General features: G+C 49.5%; 4 protein-coding genes across 4 annotated transcripts; 2 read left to right on the top strand and 2 right to left on the bottom strand.

The window, feature by feature from the left end:
- Nucleotides 1-529: 529 nt before the first annotated feature.
- On the bottom strand, nucleotides 530-1,806 carry M421DRAFT_99909 (uncharacterized protein; the record flags this gene model as incomplete). Its single annotated transcript, XM_033598817.1, has 5 exons — nucleotides 530-543; nucleotides 696-992; nucleotides 1,048-1,429; nucleotides 1,482-1,557; nucleotides 1,625-1,806. 5 exons carry the CDS (start codon nucleotides 1,804-1,806, stop codon nucleotides 530-532), a joined length of 951 nt encoding a protein of 316 aa, XP_033450150.1.
- Nucleotides 1,807-2,696: 890 nt separating this feature from the next.
- Nucleotides 2,697-4,857, top strand: M421DRAFT_380422 (CoA-transferase family III). The gene is made up of 3 exons (XM_033589849.1): nucleotides 2,697-3,107; nucleotides 3,175-3,888; nucleotides 3,938-4,857. Exons 1-3 carry the CDS (start codon nucleotides 2,895-2,897, stop codon nucleotides 4,715-4,717), a joined length of 1,707 nt encoding a protein of 568 aa, XP_033450149.1. The 5' UTR covers nucleotides 2,697-2,894; the 3' UTR covers nucleotides 4,718-4,857.
- Nucleotides 4,858-5,210: 353 nt separating this feature from the next.
- M421DRAFT_13906 (YWTD domain-containing protein) lies at nucleotides 5,211-6,002 on the bottom strand (the record flags this gene model as incomplete). The annotated part of the gene is made up of 1 exon (XM_033587450.1): nucleotides 5,211-6,002. A coding segment is annotated over one exon (792 nt), but the record flags the coding sequence as incomplete, so codon positions are not given.
- Nucleotides 6,003-6,810: 808 nt separating this feature from the next.
- Nucleotides 6,811-10,299, top strand: M421DRAFT_59249 (fatty acid hydroxylase; the record flags this gene model as incomplete). Its single annotated transcript, XM_033595668.1, has 7 exons — nucleotides 6,811-6,916; nucleotides 6,969-7,208; nucleotides 7,263-7,374; nucleotides 7,430-7,758; nucleotides 7,814-8,199; nucleotides 8,265-8,832; nucleotides 8,885-10,299. 7 exons carry the CDS (start codon nucleotides 6,811-6,813, stop codon nucleotides 10,297-10,299), a joined length of 3,156 nt encoding a protein of 1,051 aa, XP_033450147.1.
- Between the last annotated feature and the right edge of the window lie 891 nt (nucleotides 10,300-11,190).

Raw genomic sequence — 11,190 nt, 5'->3', positions numbered from 1 at the left:
CTACCCTACCTATACCTATGGTCCGTGCGACCCTACCCTACCTATACCTACGTCCGTGCGACCTATACCCTACCTATACCCTACCCTAGGTACATGGTACCCATCCGCCAGTCTAGCTAGCAGTTAATTGGCCATTTCACGTACGTAGCTTAGCGTAGGGGCAAAGCCTCGCGCGTTAAGCTTCCTTATGTATTGTATAACCACCTCCTCTTCAGGCTTAGTAAGCCTTGATCTGCTGTGGTGGGAATCGCGTCATGAGGTGGTTTTGGCGCGTTAGTCTTAGAGGGTTGATTGAGGAACGTCATAGATAGCAGCAGCGCGCTGTTGGCTTATTAACGCGTTAGATTTCATAGCTTAGATAGCAAGGATTATCCTATCCTTACGAGGAAGTAATCTAAGATCAGGTTATTGAGACATTAGATGAGAGGTGGAATGAGGTGTGATCTTGGCAAAGGTGGCCGGCTCAATTGCCTGGCCGACTCAATGGCCGATTACGTTATTATAAATACAGAAGCGCCCGAAGACCTCTTTATCGCGGGCGCTCTTTATGCGAACCTTCCCTTGATGGGCCAAATCCACTGCGCGGATGTCGTAATTACGATGCACAATAATTTGACGAGCCACAGTAATGTAACGGCTTCTATTATCCTGCTGAAATAGCTGAGATTACAGAGAGATACCATGAAAGCTTGTGCGCCTAACGCCCTTGATCTTGAAGAACTTGATAAGATCATCATCCCGCTTTTGCTCAAGCTCTTTGACGTCTTTGCCTTGAAGCTCGTCTGCAACGCTTGAACCCAACACGTCAATACTCTCCTGAGACCAGTCGAATTTATGTGCCTGCATATCTGCAACCCAAACTCGGCTTGCAGGTCCCAGATGCTCAAGAAGGTGCTTAAATCCCTCGCTACCACCACCGCCTCCCATTGCGTTTGCCAGGAAGGGTCCGACCATGGCCCACCGAGGCCCCAGACTGGTAGTGACGCAAGCATCTGGATACTTGTGGTTAATAAATGAAGACAAAGATAACGAGGAAGACGAACGCACCCAAGTCCTGCGCGGAGACTATCCCACGAGCCACTAGGCTGTACGCCTCATTGCAAAGCGCAGCCTGGAGACGGTTGGCGACAAAACCGGGTATTTCGTCTTTTATGTGAACGGGACGACGCCCTACGGACTCATAGAAAGCCATTGCATGTGCAACAGCTGCGGTACTCGTGTTCGGATGGGGAACTACCTCCACAAGCGGCATGAGGTGAGGTGGGTTGAACGGGTGGCCGATGAGCACTCGCTCTGGGTGTTGACACTGACCAACAAATTTCGAGCTTGGAATGCCTGAAGATGAGGACGCAATGACGACATCTAGACGAACAGCTGCGTCGATCTCGGCAAGGAGCTTTGTTTTGAGCTCTGGCCTTTCGGGCGCATTCTGCACGATCCTATCAGTCCATACTCTGGCATAGTAGATTTTGTGTACTTACCTCTTGGACAAAGTCCACTTCTTTATAGTATTCGCCCAAAGTCGCACCTACAAATTTGTAGTTCGAAAGAGAAGCGCTAGATAGAGAAGCATCCGAATCAGCGCACGACCATTAGAAGGAGCTTCGTGTGGTGCTGTTATTACTCTTCATCTAGACCCATGATCTCTAATGCAGGCCAGATACTTTTCAGATAGGAAGCCAATTTCTCCTCCGCTGCAGGTGCAGGGTCCGCAACGATCACGCGCAGACCATGGGCAAGAAAAAGACCTGTCCATGATGCCCCTATCACGCCAGTGCCAACAATGCCAACTGTACGAATAGACATTTTCGAAAGAGAAAATAGGATCCCGAGACTGCGAGAAAGATCAGACAAAACGGCAAAAAGAGATCCGCCTTCCGCTCTATGGGACCTGAGACCTCTTTAATGCAATCACAGTGGCACTACACACTTTCGCCTAGAGTTAGAATTAACTAGCGTGAAGATTGGCTGTTCGAATCCTCTTGTGGTAGTTGCATCCGGAGCACAGAGCAGATCAAGCAGCTTTGGTACGTATTAGCTGGGTCATTGCATAAATATTCGGCCTGGACGACGGGTGGTGGGAAACTGCAACCAGCAACAAATCAGACCTCTTTGCATTTCAATTTAGTCCGATCTTCGCATGCGTTATGGGAGTACACCTATTCAGAATGTCAACCGAAAAATACAGCAATATTCCCGCTCTAGAAACATCCAGAAGTTGCTGCAACCATGCAAGGAACGCGTCATGCCTCCTTAAGGACGAGCTGCAACCGGCATCGAATCGGATCTTCCCTCGCCTGCCCAAAATATCGGCCGAGAGAGTGGTGGGTCCTTTCGGGAATCTATGAGATGGTTGTATTGCAACATGCAGCATGTGATAGAGTAAATCACTGTCTTGTGGCAGTGAATGGTATGGATCATACGCAAGGACCGAGGCGAGTTGGGCCGTTAATGATTGGCTGTTGTCCCAGTCCCACATTGATAGTCGACCAATGATACGGGCAATATACTTTGGTCGACCGAGGCGTATGATCAACCGAGGCCCTTAGCGTAATTTGATTGGGTCCTCTGCTTTACTAGCGCAACGTTCTGCAATTATACGTCACTGTTCCGCCATCGCAGCATAGACACTGCACGAGGACCTTGAGGATTTGGTGTTAAACAATGCTACTGGCACTTGCGGTCGTGAATCACAGCCGCTAACGGAATTTGCTACTTCTGCTACGACCGGCATAGGCGTCGAAATGATCTGTTTTGTCCGCACCAGCCGTGATAGCATTTAATGATCCAGATTTCCTTCTTGAACAACCCTATATTTCGCAATCGAGTGTTCTTTTCGCTCTTGCCACAGGTTAGTACCACCGACGCCTTTTTAAAGTACGATCGTATCCATCATGGCCGCGCACTATACGACAAAGGACTTATATGGCCCTGGCACATTTGTTGATGATGATTTTATCGGTGTACCCAGCGATGCACGCAGGCTGTTGAGATACTTGGCTGCTATCACCCCAGGCTTTACGACTGAGGAGGCTGCCTTAAACGATGTCGAATTTTCTGGGGAAGATCTACCTCTTATTCCAGGACCCCTCAAATCGCAGGTCTTTGTAAGTATATGTTCCTTCCAGTGTTTTTGCAGTCGGAGAACAGGCTATGCTTACTCATTCTACTTAGACCGCTGTTCTGCATGCAATGATAGGAGTTGTTGCCAAAGAGATCAGCACACTTAAAGGCGTCGAAACAGGTAAAATTCACGTCGACACTGACAAATGTGGTTTGTACCCAGCCACTGTAGCCCTTGTCAGTATCGACGGGAAAGGCATCGGTGATATCAAGACCGATGGCACCCTCACTAAAGCCAGTTTGGATGTTGATAAGGGCTGCGTCAGCAAGAATCACATGTATGTCCGCTCGTGGGCCATCTACCCAACTCAGGATCCCCAAGTCTGGTACCAGTTGATGAGTAACCTCAACGCCCCAGCATTCTTCAAGGCCTACGGCATTGACGGTGAAGCCCCTGTAAAAACCAGAGAAGAGGCCTATGAGATGATCAAATCGACCATCTCCAAGTATTCGGCCGCCGAGCTTGACATCAAGAATATGGAGAACGGATTCTGTGGGCAGACATGCTTCACACCACAACATTGGAGAGAAACGATTATGGGCAAGCGACTGGCTACACACCCTTTGATCGACTACACGCAGGTCAAGGGCACTTCGACATTGCCCCCTGTACCTTTTCCACAGACAAATGATACGCGCCCGTTGGCCGGCATCAAGGTTGTTGAGCTAGCCCGTGTAATTGCTGGCCCAGCAATGGGAGCAGCTCTTGCAGCCCTTGGTGCGGATGTCATCAAAGTTCAAAGCCCCAATCTCCCCGATCTGCAAGTAAGTGGTGCTGTACGCTCTGTACTTACCCCAATCTGACGTCCACTAGCCTTTGAGTATCACGCTTACAGCCGGTAAACGTACATATGCGCTGGACCTCCAGAAGACTGCAGACAGGAAAGCCTTGGTCGACCTTATGGCGGGTGCAGATGTTATTATCCAAGCATTTCGGCTACGCTCCCTCGAGCGGAAGGGCTTCGGGCTACAGGACCTAGTCGAAATATCGAGGCAACGCAACAAAGGAATCGTCTACATCGATCTCAATACCTATGGTCCGGACGGCTACTACGCCGAACGCCCAGGATTCCAGCAAATTGCCGATGCTGCTTCCGGATGCTCTTATGTCTGTGGTAAGGCTTATGGATTTGAGGAGGGTGTCAGTGTGCTCCCTGCTCTTCCCGTTGCCGACATGCTGGCTGGAGCGGTGGGTGTCGTCAATGTTCTCCTTGCTCTGCGTGATCGCGCAGCCAAAGGTGGATCGTACCACGCCACTTCCGTCCTAACATCGGTGGATGTGATACAACTGGGAGAGACATTTGGACTGTATTCATCGGAGACAGTGAAGAAAATTCAGGACAAGTTTGGTTTCAAACCCATGACACCGGACCTACATGTGGAAGATCTTCTCTACATTCTTGGGGAGGCTTGGACAAAACATCCGGACATTCTGCGCCGTGACGGGTATATGGTCACCTTCGAAAATACGGTGTATGGAAAGAAGCATACAATACTGTCCCCGATCATTCGATTTGACAATGATGACGTCAGTCCCCGCTGGAATCATGGCCCTGTGGGATATTGTACGTCAAAGCATGAGACTTGGGCATGATTACACATTGGCGAAACTGCCTGTTGCAATGGCCACTAGATAAAACTAGTCCCAATCCGGCACTCATGGCAATTTTATTCCGTCGCCCTCCTGGAAGCATTTTGAATCACCTGTGATATCGCTTTACATGTAATGTTCTTCATCAAGCACCTTCTCTAAACTCTATTGTGATTCGCTTTGTGAGGTCGATGTGAGACCAGCTGCCATGTCACGAAGATCAGGGTAGAGAAGCTGATGTCTTGAATCAGAGTTGCAAGGTCAGGCTTCCTTCCGCAAAGGAAATGTTTGATCTGCACTGATCTCGATATGATCGCTGTTAGGTCTACGGATCACCCTACGAGAAATCAAGGAGCTCCCTATCAGCACAACCTACAGTCGCATTGTATCACAGGAGGGTACGGCAATAATTTGTTTTCTTGTGTTTATTGTCTACCCATCTTGAGGCTATGCAAGGGAGGCGACAACTTCTCCCCACAACAAATTGTCCCTACAATACAAGGGTAATGCCGGTGAACGAACGATGTTCATCATGGAATACGATGGTCTTGCCACTGCCATTCTCAGCAAATGACCATATTGTTCCTCCCATGTCGGCTGCATACCATCTTCCAGCATCCTTGTCGTGGCACAGCCCAATGGTTTCATTGAAGTTTTGCACAAGTACTTCATGCTGCAGCCCTACCGTAGGCTCAAAATTGTCAGAGCTGGCGCGAGTGCCTGCTTCATTCAGTACCAGTCGATTGAAGGAATTTCCATAGGGTAGCTCGCCACGATCAGTCCAGTAAAGCGTATTCGTAGATTCGTCGATTTCCAAGTCGATTGGCTCTGGGAGGCTCTGGAGCAGAAGCGTTGGCTGTCTAAGCCCAGAGCCCTCGATAGGAGCATAGAATATACGTCCAGTCCCTGATTTGGATGGGCCCTTCTGCGTCCAATAGAAAAGACCTGTACGGCGGGATATGGCGATGCCGACACACCATCTAGTCTGATCGCAGGCGTCCGTTGCGTTATTTGAGTTCCCCGTTTGCACCAAAGTTTCCAGACAAGAACCGTCCAAGTTACAACGCATGACGCGGAGACCTTCCCTATCAGCGATGTATAGCTTGCCATCTACGTTGTCCATAGCGAGTTGCTTGGGAGTGTGAATTTGACCATTCGATAGGACAATCTGAGGGTCTGATCCGTCTGGACGTATTGAGCAAACACTCCCATCATTACAGGGCGGAATTCCCATATTGGTGTAGTACAAACGACCATCTTTCTTGCTGTACACAATGCCATCTGGTAGCGAAACGTATGGTTTGTCTTTTAGCAGAAGTGATGGTTGAACTTGCTGGTTCGAATTCTGCAACTGAAGAGCCAGTATCTCTCCTCGTGCAATAATGTCAAGAAAAGACTGGCCTTGAATGGACTTGCTGAGGCCAACGTCAAGGGCAACAATAATTTTAGCAGAAGCCATTTCGCAAAGATGAAGGATGAGTAACTAGTAGGTAAAAAATTAACAAAATATGATGGGGCGAAGACCCAAATGAGCAAATACGTTAAAGAAGCCCAATGGTGACGATTGCATATACTAATCAAAGTTGTGGTAACCGCAACCGCGGTCGGCCTGAGATGGTTCCAAACCAAAAACGTTCAAAGTTACGACGGCCGCATGCGTGCTTCGGCCGAACATTGACCAACAATGAGGAGACCTTGAAAATCTGTGCCTCGGTGCGCGTTATCGATAACACCACTCAACCCGATCTTCTTTCGCCGTGCACTGACAAAAGCTTCTGATTGGAACCACATGTACTGATTTGCGGAGTGGCGCGTTCAGTAGCTCCTCTACTACATGCGGGCTCCGAATGCTTTGATGCAACGTCCCGAGACCCAATCGGACCATCACCTTGTGAACCTTTGCAGCCGAGGTTTGCAAGGACCAGATTGTGATTGAAGTAGGCAAGCAAGACCCACTATGATGTCCAAAAGTGCCCTCTAGCACAGATTGAGAGAATGCTCAAAACAAGGTCAACGCCTTCCGTGACAACAAATATTTGCTCCTATCACTTCATAAATCTGCTCACGTTTTCTCACAATATCTGCTTCGTCACATCATGGAACCAATTCCCAGCCCTCACGGATATCCCATAGTGGGTAATGTCTTGGACATCGATCCTGAGCATCCCAACGAAAGTCTGGCGCACATCGCCGCGGTACACGGTGAGTTGAACAGGCATAGGGTTGGCCAAACAACCACTGAGTTCCTGAACAGGTCCCATATTCAGGCTGTGGCTACCTGCAGAACGCATTTTCGTGGGAAACTATGCACTTGCAAAGGATCTTTTCGATGAGAAACGGTTCCAGAAGGGCGTAACTGGTCCACTTGCTCAGGTTCGTCATGCCACGGGTGACGGTCTATTTACTGCACTTCCCGGAGAACACAACTGGGAAATTGCGCATCGCATTCTGATGCCAGCGTTCGGCCCGCTGTCAATCAAAGCCATGTTCTCTGGTATGTCGGCGTATAATCTACTCAAGATTTGGACTGATTGATCTGCTACACAAGAAATGCAGGATGTAGCCAACCAGATGGTGCTCAGATGGGCTAGATTTGGTGAAAATGTCGTCATCAATGTTGCTGACGACTTTACTCGGCTTACGCTGGACTCAATCGCCTTGTACGTTTTCTGCCGAGAGTTCAGTCGTTAAAAAAAAATTAATTAACTCGGCCAGATGTGCAATGGGGGACCGCTTCAACTCCTTCTATCGAGAGCAACAGCATCCCTTTGTCGATGCGATGGTGGGAACTCTCACTGAATCCTTTGCAAGATCGAGGCGCCTGCCCCTGCCTGCTCTGGTTTACTCCACACAGGACAAGATGTTTCAGCTGGACATAGAAAAGCTCGTTCAGGTTTCAGAGGAGCTTTTGAACGCTCGTCGCGCTCATCCGACTGAAAAGAAAGATTTGCTCAACGCCATGCTGTTGGGACGTGACCCAAAGACAGGAGAAGGCCTGGACGATGGCACCATTGTTCGTAACATGATTACGTTCTTAATAGCTGGTCAGTCACGGACTGTACACTAATCCCAGAGGATCAGTCTCGGCTAATATTTCAGGTCATGAAACGACTTCCGGTATGCTTTCCTTCCTCTTCTATGAGCTCCTCGAGAACCCAAGTGCGTATCGAAGGGCGCAAGAAGAAGTCGATACCGTCATTGGAAAAGAAACCATTACAGTAGACCACATGGGGAAGCTGCCGTATTTGGAAGCATGCTTACGCGAAACACTGCGACTGCACCCGACTGCGCCCGCTTTCACGCTACAAGCAAAAGGTGATCAAGTCATCGGAGACCGATACACCATTAAGGATAAACAGCATGTGACTGTCATACTTGCTCAGTTGCATCGTGATCCAGAGGTGTACGGAACCGATGCTGAAAATTTCCGGCCAGAGCGTATGGAAGGCAAGGCTTTCTCAGAGCTGCCACCGAATTCATGGAAGGTAAGCCCTAATCGATTTCTGAAAAATCTAAGATAATACTCCGGTCATTGACTAACAGGGTGAAGCCTTTTGGTAATGGTATGAGAGCCTGTATTGGACGTCCGTTCGCGTGGCAGGAGGCTCTGCTCACGGTGGCCACGCTGCTGCAGACGTTTCGCTTTTCCAAAGCCAATCCATCTTACTCGCTGCTAATCAAAACGAGTTTGACAATTAAACCGCAGGACTTCTACATAAAAGCACACATGAGGGATCCGAACTTTCTCCAACGCGTGGGTTTTCCGTCGGGCGATGCGGGAACCAGAGATCCTGCACCTGCCAGCGCAAGTTCTAAACCAAGGGTGGAGGCGAACGACTTGCGACCTTTGCGCATCCTGTTTGGATCCAACACAGGAACGTGTGAAGCCGTTGCACAAGCACTCGCTGAATCGGCTGTGGAGAATGGCTATAAAGCAGAGGTACAGGGTCTTGATGCTGCAGTGTCGTCGCTGAGCCGAGACGTTCCAGTCGTGATAATCACGGCCAGCTACGAAGGCCTTCCTCCTGATAACGCAACTCATTTCGTCGAGTGGCTCAAGTCAAATCCCAGCGAGGAAGTGAAGGATGTCAGATATGCTGTCTTCGGCCTTGGAAACAGTAAGTGTACATTTGGCTGCACGACCCGCATGTATGCTAATTGATGTTGCAGAGGAATGGTATAGTACCTATCAGAAGATACCCACATTTGTGGACGATGCGCTTTTTAAGAATGGAGCTCAGCGTCTGACTGATCGCGTGGCGCTGGACGTTACGTCTGGCAATATTTTCGACTTCCTCGATGAGTGGCAAGAAAGTGAGCTCTGGCCCAAACTGGGTGGTAAGAAAAATAGCGCAGGTGCTCAGAATAGTTCGGTCAGAGCTCTGCCTATAGAGATTGACGTTCAGGCGCGCTCCCACTTCCTTAAACAGGACATGCAGCTGGCGCAGGTGTCAGGAGCGCGACTTTTGACACGGCCAGGTGCAATGCGCAAGCGACACATCGAGATGCTGCTGCCTTCCGGTACGACATATCGGGCCGGCGATTACATTGCTGTTCTCCCTCTTAATCCACCACAAGTGGTGCAGCGAGTCATGAAGAGGTTCAGACTCCCGTGGGATACGACCATCACTATCAAACCCGAGGCGAACACAAGCCTGCCTGTTGGCAGGCTACTCAGCATCCATGATGTGCTGGCGGGCATGGTTGAGTTGGGTCAGCCAATCACTTCACGATCGGTGAATGCGGTGGCCAACTCAATTGCTGACGAAAAAAACAAAATTGCACTGCAGGATCGTTTCGAAAAGGAGAACTTCCAAAAGCTTAACATCACCCTCATCGACGTTCTCGAAGATTATCCGGATGCAGCTTTTACGATCGCGGAGTTCCTTGCAGCGGTGACGCCGATGCGTGTGCGACAGTACAGTATCTCGTCTAGCCCATTGGAGGATGCGGCCAAGTGCTCGCTCACATTCAGCGTTCTGGATGCCTCCCAGAAGAGTGGGCGAAAAGACGCTCGCTACTTTGGGGCTTGCAGCACATTCCTTGAGCGCCTGAACGTTGGAGACCAGCTTCAAATAAGCTTTCGCCCCAGCCGAAGTGGCTTCCATCTGCCCCAGGACGATAATCTGCCTCTGATCATGGCGTGCGCAGGAACAGGTCTTGCGCCATTCCGCGCTTTTGTGGCTGAACGGGCGATAAAGAAAAGATCTGGCGCCGATGTGGGCCCTGCTATGCTCTTCTATGGCTGCAATGCCCCGGACGAAGACGATATGTACAGAGACGAATTCGACGCATGGGAGAAGCAAGGAGTCGTCAGTGTACGTCGGGCCTACACATTTAAAGCAGAAGCGTCAGAGAATTGCAAATTCGTGCAGGAACGCATCTGGCATGACCGCGAAGAAATCAAGGAGCTATTCCACAAAGGCGCAAGCCTGTTTCTCTGTGGTGCTGGTGTTGTTGGGGTCGGCGTGGAAGCAGCAATGGCAAAAATCCGCGCTGATTCAAGGGGCGAGACTATTGAAGAAGCAACTCAGTGGGTGAAGAAAGTTAAAGGAGATCGTTTCTGGTCAGACGTGTTCTCATAGAATCACACTAAGGGTAAGTTCAAGTATCGGGCTAGGGGGAAAATTACCATCAGGACATAACTTGTGGCATTTTTCATCCCACTGTCTTATCTCTTGAATTTTTTTTTGATTCTCAAATGCACAAAGGACTACTGTATCGCTGGTAATTTAACTCAACGTACCGGTACCGTGTTCCATCAGCCCGTGCACAGCATCGGCTCATGCATGCTTTTTGGCATAACCAACACTCACGCACCGAAATCCTATATTAACTTACTCAACGCCATGCCACAATTACACAACGCCTACCCGACATAAGGGCGCGACGGGGACACAAAGTCGCAGCAAGATAGGTTTAGCGTTAGGGTTCAGCCTGTTGTAGGAAGAATATATCTTCTAACGTAGTTTACAAGCGAGCGGTCCAACCCAAGCGAGTGGTCCACCTAACAGAGTTAAGATGATTGCAATGCATATACTGCAACACCACCACCACTTACTGCAATTTGCAGGTGACAGAGATACTATTTAGACTTGTTGCTATCAGATGCATCTACAATTTCAACTGCACAGGTGCGAGCGTTGTGGCTAGTCTCTCCACAACGTCTGCAACGCCTCTGTGTGCGCACCTTCTTTGCAGGCTCTCTGCCCCCCTGCTGCCCACTACCCTCCCTTTCAGCTATTAAATCAGCTACCTCACCTACCGTGAGACTCTCTGCTGCCCGAATATACTTCCTCTTTCAACCTCTAACCTCTGTTGCTATCTCTACTGCCTTGCGAAGCCCTGCTATTTCCTGTTGCATTAACACGCTATCATGCCCTATCCATGCAATGCCCTTGTTCAGCTGCTCAACTGCTCTAAGCAGAGGAGAAACTAGGGAATCTCTGTGCAGTTGTACACGCTCACAAACTAGC

Source organism: Didymella exigua (assembly GCF_010094145.1).
Source record: "Didymella exigua CBS 183.55 unplaced genomic scaffold M421scaffold_9, whole genome shotgun sequence".
Classification (NCBI taxonomy): Eukaryota; Fungi; Ascomycota; class Dothideomycetes; order Pleosporales; family Didymellaceae; genus Didymella; species Didymella exigua.
The sequence above is the reverse complement of the archived record's forward strand: the minus strand, read 5'-3'. Positions and strand labels throughout refer to the sequence as shown.